The sequence below is a fragment of the Lineus longissimus genome, chromosome 11 (genome assembly GCF_910592395.1).
Source record: "Lineus longissimus chromosome 11, tnLinLong1.2, whole genome shotgun sequence".
In the NCBI taxonomy this organism is placed as follows: Eukaryota; Metazoa; Nemertea; class Pilidiophora; order Heteronemertea; family Lineidae; genus Lineus; species Lineus longissimus.
This window is the reverse complement of record NC_088318.1, coordinates 4,177,232-4,196,188: the sequence shown is the minus strand read 5'-3', so window position 1 is coordinate 4,196,188 and position 18,957 is coordinate 4,177,232. Positions and strand designations below refer to the sequence as shown.

The 18,957-nt window shown below is 40.8% G+C and overlaps 1 protein-coding gene across 23 annotated transcripts in view; it reads left to right on the top strand.

The window, feature by feature from the left end:
• Nucleotides 1-18,957, top strand: part of LOC135495448 (septin-7-like) — a 73,417-nt gene that overhangs the window by 32,894 nt on the left and 21,566 nt on the right. For 20 of the 23 annotated variants that reach the window (XR_010448572.1, XM_064784120.1, XM_064784099.1 and 17 more), the window contains exons 3-11: nucleotides 1,778-1,884; nucleotides 3,422-3,522; nucleotides 5,968-6,102; nucleotides 6,646-6,763; nucleotides 8,408-8,500; nucleotides 9,049-9,145; nucleotides 9,628-9,679; nucleotides 12,401-12,445; nucleotides 17,668-17,787. Coding sequence is in view for 22 of the 23 variants with exons in the window: in XM_064784120.1 (XP_064640190.1) it covers nucleotides 1,778-1,884; nucleotides 3,422-3,522; nucleotides 5,968-6,102; nucleotides 6,646-6,763; nucleotides 8,408-8,500; nucleotides 9,049-9,145; nucleotides 9,628-9,679; nucleotides 12,401-12,445; nucleotides 17,668-17,787 (868 nt within the window). In the remaining variant the exon portion in view is untranslated. Of the gene's footprint in view, nucleotides 1-1,777; nucleotides 1,885-3,421; nucleotides 3,523-5,967; nucleotides 6,103-6,645; nucleotides 6,764-8,407; nucleotides 8,501-9,048; nucleotides 9,146-9,627; nucleotides 9,680-12,334; nucleotides 12,350-12,400; nucleotides 12,446-17,667; nucleotides 17,788-18,957 lie in introns of all 23 variants that reach the window. The other 3 variants (XM_064784107.1, XM_064784118.1, XM_064784104.1) reach the window with 2 other exon arrangements.

Sequence of the window (18,957 nt, the reverse complement as noted above, 5' to 3'; positions counted from 1 at the left end):
TGTGCTCTTTGCCTGCGTTCTGACCTGTCTGTTGCCCATCAGCGCAGTGAGAAGGTGGAGACTGAGCTGTTGTAGGCGCCGAAATGTAGGACCATTCATCTAGGGGGCGAGGTCCTTCAGTTAGCTTTTGACCAGCAGTTTTTGGGACCTCTAAATCCCATAAGCACTACTGAACATGTAAGTGAAGTTGGTATATGTATTGGGTACAACAGTGCCGGGATAATTGTCACATCTACACAACAGTACTCTACTCCAGTCAGACTGATCAATTCTCATCATTATTTAAGTGAGTGGTTACTGTTGACGCAATCGGCCTCTCTGTAACATCGAATTAACTCCAGCAGGCGCTCTGTTGTGGAGGTTTGAAAGTATCGTGTTTATATTACATCAAGCAGTTTGCATTAATAATGCATCTGGATAAGCTGTAACTGATGTAGAGTGGTCCATAAATTCACCTAATGTAGAACATAATGCGTGCTATGTGAATTAGATGTGTTATAGTGTTTACAAAGCGAGATGACTTTAAAGCGTGATGTAAATTTTGTGGCAATCCTGATCCTCAATGTTGGGTCTCAAAGTCTTCACTGAAAGGACAGCCGAAACATTCCACATAGGATGGAAACGTGAAACTTTTGATATCATCCAAGCGTTGGTGTTGATGCGAGTGCTATGTGACAGAGATGCGTAGAGTTACAAAGCTCAATCACGAATTTAGACCAAGATATCCTGAGCCTCAAGGCTGGGCTCAATGTCTTCGCGGTTCGGACAGCCGAAAGGTTCCACACAGGGTGGAAAGACGCTATCTTGGAAATTGAGGATAGTGAACAAGACAAGGAAGTTCTCTGCTGAAGGCAGTGGTCAGCTAAGGTCAGACCGTTCTGAATGACTAGACTGATATTGTCCAGCTGTTGTTGGTAATGCCTTGCTCACCGTTTTCCCCTAACCCAATATTCTCATCAGCATTCACTGTGGAGAAAATATTGATTCACTCGGGAGCCAATTGATGCTAATTACTCCAAGGATCCTCCGAGGATAATTAGCTAGATGATTTGATCACATTGTTCTTGGAACTAAAGTTGCGATAATGCTCTAACTTGATTTAGTTGTCACCATCTGTGGACTAGTGATACTACTATTGAGTGTTTGTTAGTAATTCATATGTCTATAAGAAATGAGTTCGTACAAATATTTATACTACACTTATATAGCCTGTTATCTTATGTTCACTGTAGGGTGTATTCTCTTAGTCGCGTGCAAAGAATATACTGTTGCAGATTTCTGAACCAGTTCGTTTTCCTCAGGCCTGCCTCCATACTCCAGTGACTTCTTCCTCAAGGCGGGCCAGCCTGCAATGGGATTCGTTCAGGGGAGCAATCCTTCAGGACAATGGTGTTCGGCCGGAGTCTGCTTGGCCTGCTCACAGGAGTATCACATGTTCCACATGCCTCTCCGATCCTAAGAAATGAAAAACGAAATGTTCTTCTATAGTGCGTTGTACTGTAACTGTATAACAGTCTCAAAGTGTTTACATTCATTCCCTAGCCTATCCAGAAACCAAGGAGCACGCATGATGCCCCACATTTGGCCATTTCAGGCCAGTCAAAAGTGCAGAGTGACACTGTGCCGGCCGAGTCTCAAACCTACAATCTTCCTGTCACAAGTTGGATTCTCTTCCACTCTTCCTATGAAAGAGGTGGTGCAATTTACAGTGAAACGAACAGCCCCTTTGATTGCCCCCTTGCCCATTTCTCACCAAGTGCACCCTTTATCTTTTCAGGTGAATCTGGCCTCGGCAAGTCAACACTGATCAACTCTCTCTTCCTCACAGACCTTTATAATGCAGAACACCCAGGACCATCCCACAGAATAAAGAAAACTGTCGCAGTAAGTATCCGGGAGTATTTGGGGGCCGGGTGCTGGGCCTACTCAAGATTCTGTCTTGAGGTAGAATCTATGGGTGGGTCTGAGCCTTCAGAAAACATAACACCCCAAGAACCACTAAAACTGTTGCGGTGGGTTTCCAGTTTGGCAGAAGTCCAAGCCGTCAGTAGAAGGAGCAGGAGTTGTTGAAGTTGAGGGAATGAAGTGCGGGGCGGAGTTCGGTTCGGTATCTATCACTGCCACCGATAGAGGATAGGTCTGAATGGAGTGTGAAATTGAAAAAAGCTTATGTTTACAATTGAAAATCCAGCTCACAGCTCATTTAGAATCGGCTTTTAGCTGGAGGTCGGACTTTGATCTCCAATGGTAATCAGATCCATCCATAAATCACAATCATGACTATTGATTTTGGGATTGTCTGCCTGTGTATCCTTTCGCATAGGAATGGTCTAACTTACTTGCTAGAATGGGGAATGGATATGAGGAGAAATTGTGATTGATGGGTCTCACGGCCAAAATGGCATCGTAGACCTCAGCTGAGCTTTTCAATCAGCGTTATGACCTGAGCATTAGGACAAGTTAGATTAGCTGAGAGTCTCGCACTGACTGTGGGATTTGAACCAGCGACCTCTTGCTGCTGGTCGAGAGTTCAGGCAATACTAGAACACAACACAACAGCTCCTTTGTATGTCTGGTGACGGCCTGGGTTTGGCCGTGTACCAGCATGGGTTTTCGCTCTCATTCACAGACAAACTAGTTTCTTCAAAGCCTGGCCAAAACAGCTATTAGATATCTCCATCGCTCTCGATTCTTCCCCACCCACCCAGCCTACCATATCCACGGACTGTGATATGGATAACCATGTTAGAAAGCCCTGGCCCATTCACAGACCAACCAGTTTCTTCAAAGCCTGGCAAAAACAGCAATGAAACATCTCCATCGCTCTCACTTCTTCCCCACCCACCCAGCCTACCATATCCACAGGCTGTGATATGGATAACGTTAATGGAAAGCTCGCGTTTATTCAGTGGTGACTCATCCGTCTCGCACATGCAACAGGGATTGCCGAAGGAAGGCGACAAGGAAATTAATAAAATACGATAGTGGGAATAGATTTCTTATGTTAAAATGGGTTCTTATCTTCAAACGCTGGGTTTGGCTAGCTATTTGGACTACCAATACCATAGTTGGTGTTCATTTCCATGGCAGTTGATACATTATATTGATAAATTGTTTAAAATTAAAGAGGGGTTGCAGTGAGATTTAGGAGGAGTGCGGTGCTCCTATGAAATCAGAATTTACAGAGGGGAGGGGGCAGAAAGTCCAAGGGGGGTGGGAATATTTTTTTGTAAGTGGGGTGCTCTTCCCTTTTCTGTGAAGGTACAGAGGTCACTGCTGACATGTTTGAACCAGTTTGAATGGTTAGTTCCTACAGGGCAGGTATCCATACTTAAAACTAACAGGACTCAATTTCATTGACAAAATTGAAACCATCAAAAATTTTCTCAGATTTTGAAATTTTCTCTGTCTTTTGTTCCAGGTTGAGACTAATCAGGTGCTACTAAAGGAAGGAGGAGTCTCTCTCAAGTTGACAGTGGTGGATACGCCCGGTTTCGGTGATGCTGTGGACAACAGCAATTGGTATGTAGCAGAAAAAAGAGATTTGACACACCAAGGAGATGGTCAGGATCAGTAAAAAATACGTAAAATGTTCCATTCAGAAATTTGCTTTGTGCACAAGCTTGAATTAGTGTCTTTCATGAGATGTTAACTTGGAGGAATCTGTCTTTAATTATTGTAAACTGTGAAATTTTTTGGAAGCATTTTAATTTCGTGACTTATCCTGATCGGAAGAAGCATAAAAATTCAACTGCACAATTAAACTTAGGCAGCAAACATGATATTAAGTCTTTCGCCATTTAAACATGAACAAATTAGCCAGCTATAATTTTTGAAATTTTTTTACGGTGCAGTTGTTTGGATTGGTACCAAGGAAAGGTTCCTCATATTCAGATATCTGCAGTAATCCAAAACCAGGAAATACAATGGAACCTCCCTTAGCAGACACCTCTCTATTAAGGACAACCTCTCAATTAAGGACACTAGGTTTGATCCCAAATTGGTTGTTTACATTCAATTTGACCTCTCTAATCAGGACACCTCTCTATGAAGGACAGCACTTGTCAGTCCCGTGGGTGGGTGTCCTTAATAGAGAGGTTCTACTGAGGTCGTTGATCTGGGGTAATTTTTCTTCTCAGTACTTAATATACATGTAGTGTCGGAATGAGGGCAGAATGCTCCAGATTTGAGAGAGGCCGTCAATATTTATACATTCAGGTCAGGTATAAGCAATTCACAAAGTGGCATTGGGTACAATAAGCTGGTAATTAATTTACAATAATCGAGCCCACAAATTGACGAAAATTGCTCAGAATAGGCCATAAATCACATTCAGTAGAACCACAGATACTCATGAGTGTGTGCTTAAAAAGGAATCAAGTTTCCACCCTGATGAAGAGATAGATCTTGAGTAAATTGCACGCAGTGATGTACATGTAAAAGTGCTCTTTTGTTCTGCTCGGATGAAATGCACAGACTGGAATTTAAAATGGCAGATGAGGTTTTCGTCAGCGAAGATCTTCACATTGGAATTCAACAGGACCCATTGAGTGTTGTTAATTAACGTAATCAACATGGACCAATTGAGAGTTGTTAATTAACCTAATTAGCCCACTGAGTCAAATGACACACTTGCCAGTGCTGTGTGTTACTTTGGGTCAAATGATGTTAGGTATAAAATGAATCCAGCATAATTTGCCAAAGTGCCAAATCGAGTTTCATCACTTTTGCTCTTGGAGATGACGTTTGTCAAGTTGCATGAATAAGAATACATACTTGTAGATACTGACATTGCCTGGTTCGTGACTGAGAATATCTTTCAGCTTCTTTTTGTTCTTTTACGATCAGGGATGTACCTGACCCCCGCCGCCAGGGGTGAGAATAGCCGCAAATCTTTTGTTCAGAAAATTATGGGAATACTTTTGGTTTCATTTGCTTCATCTTCCTTCACTATTTTTTCTTTATTTTTAAATTCATATTAAATTATCGTTTCCACAGTTATTATTCGATGTTTTAGTTCTTGGTGTTTTGATTTTAAAACCTTTGGATGGATTTGATCAAATATTACTTGAATTTTAACTGAATTGGAGCAAATTTTAGGTTCTAAAACCTAGCCTGTTTCATTGTTGTGTAGATAAAGGGCCGAATTAAGCCATTCTGGCCCCCATTCAACCAGTCAAGATGCTCTTAAACTGCCCAGTATCATGGCTTATACCAAAACAAGCCCAAAACCAAAGTGAATAAATGACCACCCCTCTAGATAATGCTGTGAAATTGGCCAGAATTAAAGCTGAAAGCCCAGACTAGCATGAAGCTAAACTCGAAGAAATGCTTCCACCCATCCGCACAGATCCAGCTAATACATAATACTAAGCACTGTCATGGAAACCTTTCAATTTATTGCCTAGTCATGTTTGAATACTGGCCATTTCCACCAATGTTGCTCTAGTCATTTTGCTTCTCGCCAAGCCATATGGCCATGTCGTAAAACAAATAAGCGCCTGGCAAATGGATTTAGTTGCTGGTCGGTCATATTGCTATGAGAAGAGTTCCACATCCTGTTTTTTATGTTAACGTACACACTAGTATTTATTGTGCTGGTGACTAAAATGATAATAGCAAGATTTGATAAAGTCTTTCTATATTCTTGACAATACAAATAATATTTGCTGAGGTATTCGGGCCACTTCTATTTTCCTTAAGTTTCTCTTCAATCAGTGTATGATTTCACTTAAATTTTCTCTCGTTTCTCATTTTCATTTGGCAAAATGTTTGATAATTCCCTGTAAAGATTAGAAAATATAAATCACCCCTTGATAGTGCCTTGCTCAAGGACACAAAGACGAAACAGCGGTGACCCTTCCAAGAATCGAACCCACAGCCTTCTGATTATGAGCCCGGTGCTCTAACCACTACGCCACTGATCTTCCCTGATTGGTTTTGTCATCTGGACTTTTTCCCTTTCAGTTGGCAGCCTGTTATCGACTATATCAACAACAAATACGATGAATATCTTAACGCGGAATCGCGCGTCTGCCGCAAGGTCATGCCCGACACACGAATACATTGCTGCCTCTACTTCATCACACCATCAGGACACGGGTAAGATTTGGTGGACGGTTTTTCGTTGGCGGAGTTCTGATTAGGACAGCAATATGAGTATTTGAAGCTACCTAAATTGGTTTGAAAATGAGCAGTGCGATGAACTCAAATTTGATCTTGAACCCCCTTGCTGGAAATTGAAGTTGTTCACTTTGGTACTACAATTAGGGCTAGAAATTTGCAGCAAGAGGTGAACTGCCTTCAGAAAAAGGCCTGCCTATTTGATGCATTAAAATGATGAAAGGTCTCAAAGCCAGTATGAAGGCATTAGACGAAACCTCATGAAATTGAACTATAGCCACAACAGTTTTCTTCGGACCATACTTCCGTTCAGGTGGAAACATCCAATAAGCCCCGCCAAACAAAGGTTGATTCTGTGTGTGGCACATCACAAGGACATATGTGGAAGCAAACCCAGAACAGGGAAACTGCATGAGGTAGAAGTCTATGGATACGCAGTGTTATGCGCTAATCACTGCTGTAGGTCACGCGAGTCAGAAGATGGGGTACATGTAGAAATATTTTTGACCAATCGTTTTGCAGGTTGAAACCGCTCGACGTCGAGTTCATGAAGCGGCTACACGACAAGGTGAACATCATTCCACTGATCGCCAAGGCAGACACCCTCACACCAGACGAGTGCAGAGAATTCAAGAAAACGGTACGTAGATGCGAGGGTGTCACACCAGAAGGTGTAACACCAGACGGGCAAAACCATTGGCCAGACGGGGGCGTCCTAGTAGTGCGTGTAGTGCATTGCATTAGCACTACATGTACAGGTGACCCCCCATTGGGCAGTATCCATTCGCCTGTTCCCTGGGAATGGATGTAACCTGTTTAAACTTGCAGTGGGAACGAGGGTTAGGAGATTGAAAGCCGCTTGATCCCTGAGAACTGTCTTGAAATGATGTGATGCTTTGGCGATGATGTGTCATTCCAAGTAGAGACCAAGTCTCAACAACAAAGGAATGTTGTAGACTCAAATGTGTCACACAATGACTCAGGCACCGGGTGGGGGGTGGGAAATCATGTTTGACTTCGGGGCTGTCCCCGTCCTCTGCGGAAATGGAGTCAGCTTGGAGTGGGAATCGGGACCCGGGTGCCCCATCTATGTAATAAAGTGCAAACATTCAACACCACAGCAGAAAATACTGGTGCAGCTGATACTGCTCAGGTTCGAAAAATCAATGTTCTGTGAATAAAGCCACAGATGATAATTCACAGTTTGTGTCCACCGTCTATAGACTTGTATGATGGGTGGCCTCGAGCGGCTGATTGTTCCTTCCCAAGCTGTTGACTTGCCCCATGCTGGGTTTTATGAGAACATCAGTTGATTGTGATCTGAATCTATTGGAAGGTCGATTGACGTCCTCCAGAGAGAAAAACTATAGAATTGGGATATGTGGAATGATATTGTGTCGGTCAAAGGGCCTACTTTTGGTCCATTTAAAGGGTAACTCGTGTCAAATTTCACCATATGTGACCCACCACGACAAAATGAGTCGCATGTCGCACAGAAGATGAGCCTAAAATGACACCAGGACATAATAGAAGAAATTGATATGCTCCGATTTTACAAAAGGCAGACAATGGTGAAATGAACAACCAGTCTGTCTCAACCTGTCAAGCTCAGAGCGACATGCGACTTGTTTTGTCATGGCGGGTCACATATAATGTTTTAGCTGTTTTTGACAAATGACTACGTCACTTTCTCATAAATCGGTAAGGTTTTCGAATCGAAATGCACATTTTCTAGAAATTGATGGTTTAATCCCGCCTGGACGGCTCGCTTCGATGCCATTTTCGTTGATGACTTCACAACATGAACATTTTCGTGGTCGCGGTGGTTTACATTCAGCGATTTTATAATAAATCTAATCAAAAATGGAAAATTTGAGCTTTACATTTGTGATCAACAATTAAAAACGGACGTATTTCCGCAAAGTTGTAAATCACATCATGGTATCACTTTAAGTACTACTTTCTGTCAATAGAGTCGTTCCAGCTGTTAAAAATGGTATTTCGGGCCATGAAAATTGGCACATTTTGAAAAAGGCTATGTTTTCCCAAAGATTTTGTTTCAAAAGAACCACCATGCTTTGATATTAAAGCGTGGGCAGAACTCAGAAGCTGTATTCAAGATGGTTTGTTCTTCCCCACCATCAGAAAGTGACTTTGACTAAAGAATGCTTCATGTGTCAGCTTGATATTTCGTGGGTGTGTTGGGGGAGGGCACAAAAGGAAGCACCTGTCAGTTGCCAAGTTAATCCCTCAACGTTACTGATTATCGTTACCTCTTTCTCAGATTTTGAACGAGATCGCTCAGCACAAGATCAAAATCTACGAGTTCCCCGACCTCGATGATGAAGAAGAGAACAAAGCACAGAAAAAGCTCAAGGTGAGTGGTGGCGTAGTGCAGAGATTGTGTTGATATACCAGTATCGGGAGGTCATTGGGCCAAACTTATGTTTTGAATTATGTACGAAGTTCGTTCATTAGAAAGGGCCTGCCAGCTTTGGCTTACGGGACACTCTTTACCTCCAAACTCTTAACTTGAATGCCAGGTGCCTGACATGCAGTTTGTACCCTCTGTTTACCTCGTTGGTGGCTAAAACCAGCCTCACCGGAAAGGAGTTGCCAGCAGGTCCCAGACCTTCGACCTTCATGAAGCGGACCCCGTAACCACTAGGCCATCGGGTCCTTAAAGGAGTGTTAATGAGGTCTGAATTGAGGTGTTGCAGGTACATTTTGAAAAAGTTGCCATTCTTCGATCCCCAAAGCTTGGGAGAGGACAGAAGTGGGTTCCAAGGACAGCTTTGTTGCTTAGTTAGAGATTATAAGTGACTGCAACTTGGAGTCTAACTTAGGCCGTGCAGCTTGTCGGAGAACATCTTCCCAAGTGTACTCGCTGTTCATCCTGGTATAAATCTGTGTTTCCCTTTCCAGGAGCGTGTTCCATTTGCCGTGGTTGGCAGCAATGCCCTGATCGATGTTGGTGGAAAGAAAGTCAGAGGCCGCATCTACCCGTGGGGTGTAGTGGAAGGTAGGTGACTGGGGCGGAAATCGCAGTACAGGACAGTCATTTGGCCGTGTTGATGAAGTTGTCATGAAGGATTTGATTTTCGTTTTGTGGATATGGTATACATTCCTGTCTCCAGGCAGAAAATTAAAAGTTTGTGATGACGCAACTTGTAAATTTTAATACCTTCATGTGTTTGTGGTTAAAGTTGCGTAGATTTATGAAGATAGTGCGTGTCTTTCAGCAAGAATGTGATAGATATTGCAACCTGGCTGTGTATAACTGTCCTCCTGCATCACCAATTCTAAGTCAACTACATGTGGGTGAAGCTGATTGTGATCCCTTCATGTCTCTGGAAATATTCAGTACCATGATCGTTTGAATGGTAATATCATGCAAGCTAGCTGTTGAATCAAATATACCGATTAAGATGATGTTAAAAGAGGATGGGAAATGCTGTCATTGACTTGGTAAACTTCATATACACTCTGATATTTTCTTTCCAGTGGAGAACCTTTCGCACAATGACTTCATCGCACTCCGAAACATGCTCATCAGGTTAGTTTAGCGTGTACAGGCATGTCACTCCTCGTAACAACAGCACGATACGCGATTGTGTCGTATATTTTGTGTTAATCCTTTCCGCTCATTCATCTAGCTACAGAATCGACCATATGCCACTGAAATATTGATGATTATGATGAGTTATGTCTGCAGGGGAGGATTGGCTGGGGCTTTTTTGGAGCTTTTTGAACATAAGCAATTCAAAGCTCCCCGACATTTAAGCTGAGGATATTGCTTGAATTTTGATAAAATTTGAACATCCAGGTTGAGCTGTTTGCAGAGTTCCAAGGCTCGAGAGTGGACTGCTACTCCTGACCAAATGGAATTGTGCTGCATTTTTGGTTTAGCGGACCTGAAAACGAGTAGACTTTTTGAGTATTGATACTCTTTTTGAGTATTGATACTCTTTTTGAGTTTTGATACTCTTTTTTGAGTATTGATACTCTTTTGGAGTATTGATACTCTTTTTGAGCAGCGTTAATGACAATGATACTCCCCGACTGCTGTATTTCGCCAAGAAAAATGCATTAGGAATATACATGTAGTTAGGATGTTTGTTAAAATGACGCTAGTACACCAAAATTGTGAAAATTGGACCAAACTCATCCAAAAGTCCTGTTGAAATACTATTTCAACCTCTTTGGAGTTGACAGGTCTGGTTTATCCACAGTGGAGGACAATCTCAAGCTCCTGTGTATTGTAGTTTGACTTGTTCACTTTTCATATAAAAACCAGTGGCATATGGCATATTCAGTAGCTGAGATGCTTTGAGGTAAACTAATTCAGTGCACCTAATATGATTAAGTCAAGACATTTCTGTAATCGATAAGTTACATCCTTTTGCTAAAGTTGCTCCCTTTCTTTTGCCTAACCCAGCTAGACTGGAGTGCCCATGTATTTTTGACGCATTTGTGGAATTTTCGCTGGGCTGGAAAAAGTTATGTGATCGTTTGAAATCACAGATTCAGGATTTGTCTCTTGAAGTAGAAGCAAGTATGGATTATATCCACACTTGAAGTAAGTCGTATTAAGATACACGAAAAGATTTTAACCAATTAGCCATAACAGTGTAATATACATGTAATATGATCGGTGACCACACTTTCTAGGTGGAGGGATTCTGTTACTGTTCTAGTATAATTATCTCTGGCATTTCTTCAACTCAATTATGCACACAGCTATATAAATATTTTCCCTGCAGTCCGTCATGAGTTTGGTTTCTCGATTTAAAGCCAATTCCTTTTGCAAAAATGTTGAAATGACGTTGGTGTAAGTTTTCATCGTAATCAAACTTCTGATCTAACGAATGACTGCCCCAATTTTTTTCTCCAGATCCAAAAGAACTAAAGCCTTCAAATTCAGTTTCTTGCAAGTTTCCACTTATACCCTTAATAACATTCAAATACCCCTCGGTCAACAAGGGGTAAAAATCCCCTCAAATCCACCCCAACCTGGACTTAGTGAATACACCCTTATACCTCCACCAACAAAACTCCCCTTGATTCTTGTAGAATGCTGTCTTAAACTGTAATTTGTATACTTTTTAGTCACTTTGAGAGAACTTTGTGGCGATCGCACTGTCACTCTGTAGGTCATATTTACGACTTTCAGGCTACTATTAGTGAGCCTTCCTTGATTGAAAAAGATACCAACATGATCTGACATCTTTGACCAGACTTGCAGATTGAGTAAATTTTAGCAGCGAAAGTGCAAACTGGCATGTCTCAATGTGGAGTGAGAGGAGTTTTCTCGTTCATTTATCTTGTTCACGACAAGGCTAAAACTATAAGAATTTTTGTAGAATTGAGAGTAAAGAGGCACCATGCCAATTTCACCTCTCCCTGTGTCATCTCTGAGGTTCAAATAAGGTACATGTAAATTTTGAGTTGCTAATGCTGTCTCATCTAAGAAAGAATGAAATGGTACAGAAAAATCAAGTTGACTAGAGTGGGAACCTCGATAGCTCAACTGTAGAGCAGTGGACTGGAATATCCTAAGATGTGACCCGCTCTACCAAAACCAGGCGCTCGTCGCATCTGAACTTGACAGGTTGATACGGACTTGTTGTTCATTTCCCTATTGTAGACCTTTTGTGAAATGTGACCAAATCAGTTTGTAATAAATTTCACAAAAGGTCTACAATAGGGAAATGAACAACAAGTCCGTATCAACCTGTCGAGTTCAGATGCGACAAGCGCCTAGTTTTGGTAGAGCGAGTCACAGATAAGGAAACTTGATTTATGTACTTGGTAGTATAAGAGGGTAATTTGTGTGGTATCAAACAAAAGTTGTCAAAACAGTTGACCTTGTGAAGTACCATTTAAGTTGTTCAGCAGTTTTGACTGACACTTGGAAGAGCTCCCTCACAGTGTGGTAAAGATTGATGAAAGATGCTAAAATGAAGTGGATATTTCATCGTACTCTCGTAGTGTTACAGGAAACAAGAGAATAAAGATCCCCGAAGCTCAGATGAATTTGCTTATGCATCCCTCTAAAGTTTTAAATTAAATTTGGAAGGAAATAGTCAAAGAGACAGCGAAATCGTCAACATGACGTCTCCATCATGCCATCCTTGGAATTCTTTCTAGCTGTATAGAATTTACTTGTTTTAGGACAAGTTTTTATAGCCGTTTCTTCTCGCGTGTTAAGCAACAATCGATGCCAGTGAGTATTCCCTGCCCTAAATGCTATCTTATGAAACTGTGTGTTTTACAGGTCAGCGAAAACCATGGAAGAGAAAATAGCACGCTGCTCCATCTGGTCAGTCGGGCTTTTCCAGATAAGAGTCTCGAATGTCATCTTTTTAGTCCGATAGGACTGGGGGCAATCCTTGGGAAACACAATTACAACAAACTTTAATATAAGTTAACTTTGGTGGTTTCATTCTCTGGCATTTTAGAATCCTCTAGAACTTCCAATGAGTAGTCAAGATACCTTTATTTGGTATTTGGCGTGGCATTTGATATTGCCCGGAAAAATTTGGAACCTGTGGGCAAATGCTCTGCCTAGGTGCTGTTAAAAGGAAGGTGCTCCTCAAGACAAATTTCGATATAATTTTAACAGATTTAGATAAGTCTGATTTTAAGGGGTGTTTTTAATTTCAAAATTTCACAGCGCTTTTTAAGTACTTTCTTTGCAAACTATGAGTAATGTAGGGGCACCTTGCCTTTGGTGCAACGGAACCCTCAGTCCTTAAGGCATTAGTGTAGCCAGATCCTGCATTGCGTGTCGTACAACCCTGTAACCAGTCAATGCATGAGCAAGCCTGATACATAGGCACACAAACTAAAGATTAAAATTCACCCCGAGTTTGCCGAATCACTTGCACATTTTGTAAAAGCCCTAGGTGATTGTTTTGTAGCTTGGTTCACAGGCCTGTTGCTGTCATCGGAATTGAAATATGACGATGAGATTAACTGTGGTGCCTCAAAAAACATAAAGTGGATCAGTCTTCCTCACACTCTAAATTCTCCCAAGTAGAATGACCCATTCATGCATTGTGAATGTACACCATTCAGCAGGTTTTGCATGTCATCTTTCACTCATGTTCATACCTGCCCTTGGGAGAATTCGTGAGTCTGATCAGATGGATATTTCTTGATATTTTTGAAAGTCCTCTGAAGTATAAGGCAAAGTTGAAAAAGCCATTTTCTGGAAGGTTGTCTCTAATTATTTTATACTGGTCGAGCATTTTTGTGAAATGTCTGTTAACCAAGTCACCAAACACAATATAAAACCAAGGACTAAGAAACTGTACTCGAATGTACACAAAATGCACATGGGATTGTAGTAAACATGGGTTGGAACACACTCTAACAGGATAGCTCTTGTAGTATGGAAAAGCCTGGGTGCTCCAGATAGGTGCGGTGGAAATCTTCGCATGGATTTTGGTTGACCTTTATTAGAACCCCACCATGTCGGTGTTGTCTATTTCTCACATACAAACGTTGGTTAGTCGTAGTTACCGTACTAAAGATGAATAATATTTGTATTAAAAAAGGCTTGCAATAAGAATTACTGATTTTTGGGAAGTTTTTATTGCATTTTCAACCCTCTATCTTGTGAAAAAAATCGTATTTAGAAAAAGTTGTCTAATTGCATTTTTGTGGGGAATAACGAAATTCTGGATTAGTGCGATAAATATTTAACAAAAATGTGCTTTTGGGACCAGTTTTAACATCCTTTTATAATCTGTTCCAAAATTCTCGGTAGAATTAAAGAGCTTTTCCTGTGAAATCTGTGAAAATTGTCAAATTCTCTTTGATGGACGTTTCGAATGCATTGACTGGTTCCAGTGGGATTCTCCTCAGCTATTTTTTATCATCTTCATATCAAAAATGTCGGTCACATCTGTTTTATAGTCTGGTCTGTGGGCTTAGTGGTACTTGCAAGCTGCATGTTCAACTGATCAAAACGCACCCTGGAGATGGAGGTTTCCAGCTTTGGTGGAACGCTTTAAACACCTCACTCATTGGCAAAAATTTCTTTTTTTGAAAACTTTTCCTGTCGTGGTAGAACAGTTAATCTTTAAATATTTGATCAGAGTTTCAGGGACACTTTAGTTGTCGGGGACGGACCAAGGAGCCAGAAAAATAGGGGGCTTGCACTGCATTTCTCAATAAAATATTTGATGTGTTGCAAAGTTTCATGGTCAGATTCAAAGATTTTCATGAATTGGGGAGGTTGGATCCGGGCCGGGTTGTGTTAGTTTTAAAATCGTGACCAAAAATGTGGGAGTCGGTCATTGCATCCGCGATACGATCAAAGCTGGATACCTCGGGGAGATACCTTAGGAGCCAGGTTGGAGACACCGCACCTGCCAGGTGTACTGGGAATCAATGCCTTATCAAGCACGAACTAAACCAGGGCTCCCAGTCCATTCAAGTTCTTTACTCCTCTTCTCGTAAACTTCTTCTGCTTCATTCAAAATTCAGCTATCTTCATGATCTTACTTCATACAAAACACATGTGTGTCATTATATGAAATCATCCCTTTTCATTGCTGCCTTTCTTTGTGAAAGATACTCATTTTAGTGGAGTGGGATTTGACTGCATGAAAACTTCTGTCTGGTTGGACACTCTTTATCTCAGGAACAAGTTTTGGAAATGTTTTTCTTTTGATAAAAAACTGGTTGAAGCGATACAACACCCATTTTTCATCGCGGTTATTTTAAGATGTCCATTTTCAGTCTCACCAACTGCAGGTCATTCTAAAGGAGAAAAAAGGTGTAACAATCATGAATCATGACCATTCATGCATGTCCTGGTGCATTTTGATAATCACCTCGGCATGTTGCCCAACAATCCTTACCCCTGCTACATTGGCAATGTCAGACACAGCAAGTGCTGCCATCTACTAAGGAATTCATAAACTAGTTTAGAAAAAATTAATTCTGATTTTGGTCAGTGGTGAATTCAAACTGGGGGTATTTTGAGAAGCATTCATCCTGTCTGAACTGTAGTGTTAAAGAGGGCCTAATAAGGAAACATCGCCTATAAAAAACTATTGAAGTAAAATCTTTCTAATAAAAGAAATCCTACTTTCCAAAATAGAACATCTTGCTTTCAAATGTTCCTTCTGGACTTTCTATCTGGGAGCCCTGACTATAAACTCATGTGCACAATATCAAGTGCATGATGTATTGGCAGACATATCGCGAAAATTCGTACTTTTTGAAGCAATCTGTAGACTTCACGCCTTTTGAAGGATAAACATCTGTGCACAGATCTCTCGTTATTGGTTGACCCATACTCCTTAGACAATGTTAGACTCTAACATTTTCTAACTTAGAGGACTTTGATCCCCCAATCACCAGAAGTTTGAACATAATTTGAAAATTTTGCATCTGGTTATGAATATACATGAAAAAGTATCCCTTGGTTACAGTTTGGTTCCCTTGGTTACTTATCAATGTGCGTGCATAACTGGATGCAAAGTCTTGACAATTTTTTCCGACTTCTGTCGACCGTGGTGTTGATTGAAAGACCTCAAGGGAGTATGGTCATTCATTGTCAGACATGACGTCATCGATTGTCTTTCGTTTACATGTAGTTTGGCCAGAACAGTCGATACCAGCACTATTTTTGTCAGCAGAGTCCCTGATGAAATATTATTCAGTGGATTCTGCAAGCAATGACACTTTAGTTTTCCCCTTGGCCTTTTCCATTCAGTCTAATTGTTACACAGTGTCTGAGTCGACTCCAGCTTTGTATGTGAGAAATAGATAAGTTATGTTAAAAGTGATAGACATCAGTGGTCCTCAAATTGTTCAATGTGATGTATTTCTATATATTTCTCAGTACGGGCAACAATACACTTTCGACTTCATCCAAGAATTGAAATTAAGCTAAATGTAGGGCCATTGGTGAAAAATTTGGAGATGGGTAGTACAATTGTGAACAATTTGGAACTTGAGAAACGTACCTTGAAGCAGAAACTGACGTTCCACGTGTGGGGTCAAGGTGCCAGATGATATTTCACCCTGACGAAAGAGTTTCAAGCTCTGGAGGCCGACACTTTGTCTTATATATGGCGGGGGGAGCTGGATGAGGTGGTTGGTTTTCCGTTGCCCTTTTATGATCGTGGGACTTTATCTACTCGTTGATGTTGTAAAATTTAATGCACTCCTTCACTGAAACAGGGTGATTAGATGTTTATCAAGAAAACATCTTCTGTAATGTGTTCTTTTAATGTTAGTAGTACCGTTTTGCATTCGAGGTGCAATCATCCTGGTTTGTCAGAGTTTAATCTGATTTTATATTTCGTCGAATTTGATTTTCGTCCAAAAGAATACTAGTCAGTATCAGGGAACTTTCATTTCCACGACCTGCTGTCCAGAAATGTATGGTTAAAAATCTACAACTGCAGAGTTGACAATCTGAATTTTATTGCATACTTGATGGAACAGACCTTCGAAATCTGTTTTGAGTCTGGCCTGTGACGTTTATTTTCTTCAACTGACGATAGACGAATAACACAAACATTTTTATCAAGCAAACTTGTAAGCTAAATAGTAAACTCACAATCGTCTGATGAGGATGATAGTCTGAGTTTCTCTTCTCAACCAAAGAATAAACTGGTAGATATAGATCTGTCAAAGTTGTAGAAACACCTTGTGAAAAACAGCCATTCTGAACACACGCCATTTTGAACACACGCCATTTTGAACACACGCCATTTCACCAACGCTATCTGATTGTTCTTCCTCGTCACAACTAACATTTTTTTTAATCATTTCTTCTTTTTTTCTGAACTCTGAGTGTTGTTGTTCTATCACTAGCGTAGACTATTAACTTTCAAAACATCGTCATGTGCCCGCACACTTATGCTAAAATTGTTGTTATTTGACTGTTGTTGGGCAAAGTGAACTGGTATTTGGTAATGCTTTTAGTGATATCGTGCTGTTTAATAGTAGCAGTATCCTGTTGAAAAAAGTGCTTTGGTATTTGAATATTGTTTAAATGGCTTCTGTGAAGAAAATGGAAGTCTTTTGACAAAAGGTGCTTAGAAAAACCTTTACTTTACCGGTGTGGCGTTAAAGGCAATGTTTAGTGTCCTTATGAAATAGTTTCATTATGGCTCAGCAGGTGGCTAATTCATTAAATTTTTGGTTCGTTTGTATTCTTTAGGGAAATTTATTTTCAATTATTTTACTCACAGATTCACACGGTGCGACTGCAGACGTAGAATCATTTGACACTTAATTTGCTTCCAAACACATGTACGACAAAAATACATGGGCATTGTAAATTCTACTGGTGATGGGTTATTAGTGTAACCAAAAATATATCAGCGAGCCTTATATATTTTTGGTGAAACTGAACGCTTCTGTTATGTTGTGAAAGGGAAATACTTAATCTTTAGTGCCCCCTGCTCCAAGGAAAAAAAATCTATCGCGGTGCTCTATTTGAGTTACCGAACTCTCTCAGAAACACCATCTTAGGTATTTTCGTTTCTGACCCTGTCTTTGTTATTCTTCCAGGACACACATGCAGGACCTGAAGGATATGACCAACAACATCCACTATGAGAACTTCCGGTACAACAAGCTGGCTACCGTCACGACCCAAGATGGCAAAGTCAAGGCCAACCCCAACACCAAGTAAGTCTGCACGCATGCATGAGAGAAAAAAATTGAGTTTATTTTGTTTTCCTGGTCAGAGTTGATGTTCCCCGCAAACGGAAGATTTTTGTTGCAACGACCTGTGACAATTGTTGCATGAGACAAATCTCCATGACCTGCAACAATCATCACATGAGACAAAAATGTCTTGTTTGTGGAGTTATTGGAGGAGCATGTGACAAGGAATGGTCATCGCTGCAACCTGCGATCAAAATCAGACCAGCGATTACAAGTTTGCCTGCAGACAAGAGATTTATTTGTCGCACATTGGAGCAACGATTATTGCATGTCTGTAAACGAGTCAATACAAAGAAGATATCTACAATGAAAAAAATCGGTTACTTGACTCTCCAAAGTTGTTTATCACTAAAACACATACACCAACATTTTGATTATTCTGACCCTGTCATCGTTTTGTTCACGTTCCTTGAAATCATTCAAAATAGTTAGGGCTTGTCATTCCCAGTCCATTTAAGATTATTTGATGTTTTTGGAAATTCACATTTTTGTTTCCCATCCAGAAGTCCTTATGCTTTTGACTGACAGTTTTTGTGCTTTTCTGTATGATTAATAGTCAACTAACTGCTTAAAAAATATGAGTTCGAAATTTGTCTTCTGTGGATGGATTGGCGTATTTGCAAAAGCTTGTAATCGCTGCTTCTGCCTTTTTGCCAAATATTATGCAGGGTGTGGCTAAAATCGAGACGAGACGGGTGGAGATAAATAGTATGCCCAGACCCGAGATGCTTTGGTAGAAGTTTTGGGGTGGAATGTGAGCTCTATCCGACAGTGTCGATTTCAGTAAAGAGATGCAGCAGTGTGGTGTGATTTTCAATTCTACGACACCTTAAATTTGTCAAAAAAACAGCTGGAAACTCTCTTTGATTGTGGCTTTGTTCCGTCAAATTCAACGAGCACATGCAAATCAATCGGTCATCTAGATCTCAATGGAAAATGGAAACGGATGGCCCTGTGTTCATAAAACATGCAACACTGCAATGAAATATTGAGGTTAAAACTCTGGGACTGGTAAGTGGTTGGGTCTCTCATCTTAACTTGGACCTGACCTTGAACTTTCACCTTGACATGGCCTTGACCTTGAACTTTCACCTCGACTCGGCCTTGATCTTGAATTTTCACCTTGACACC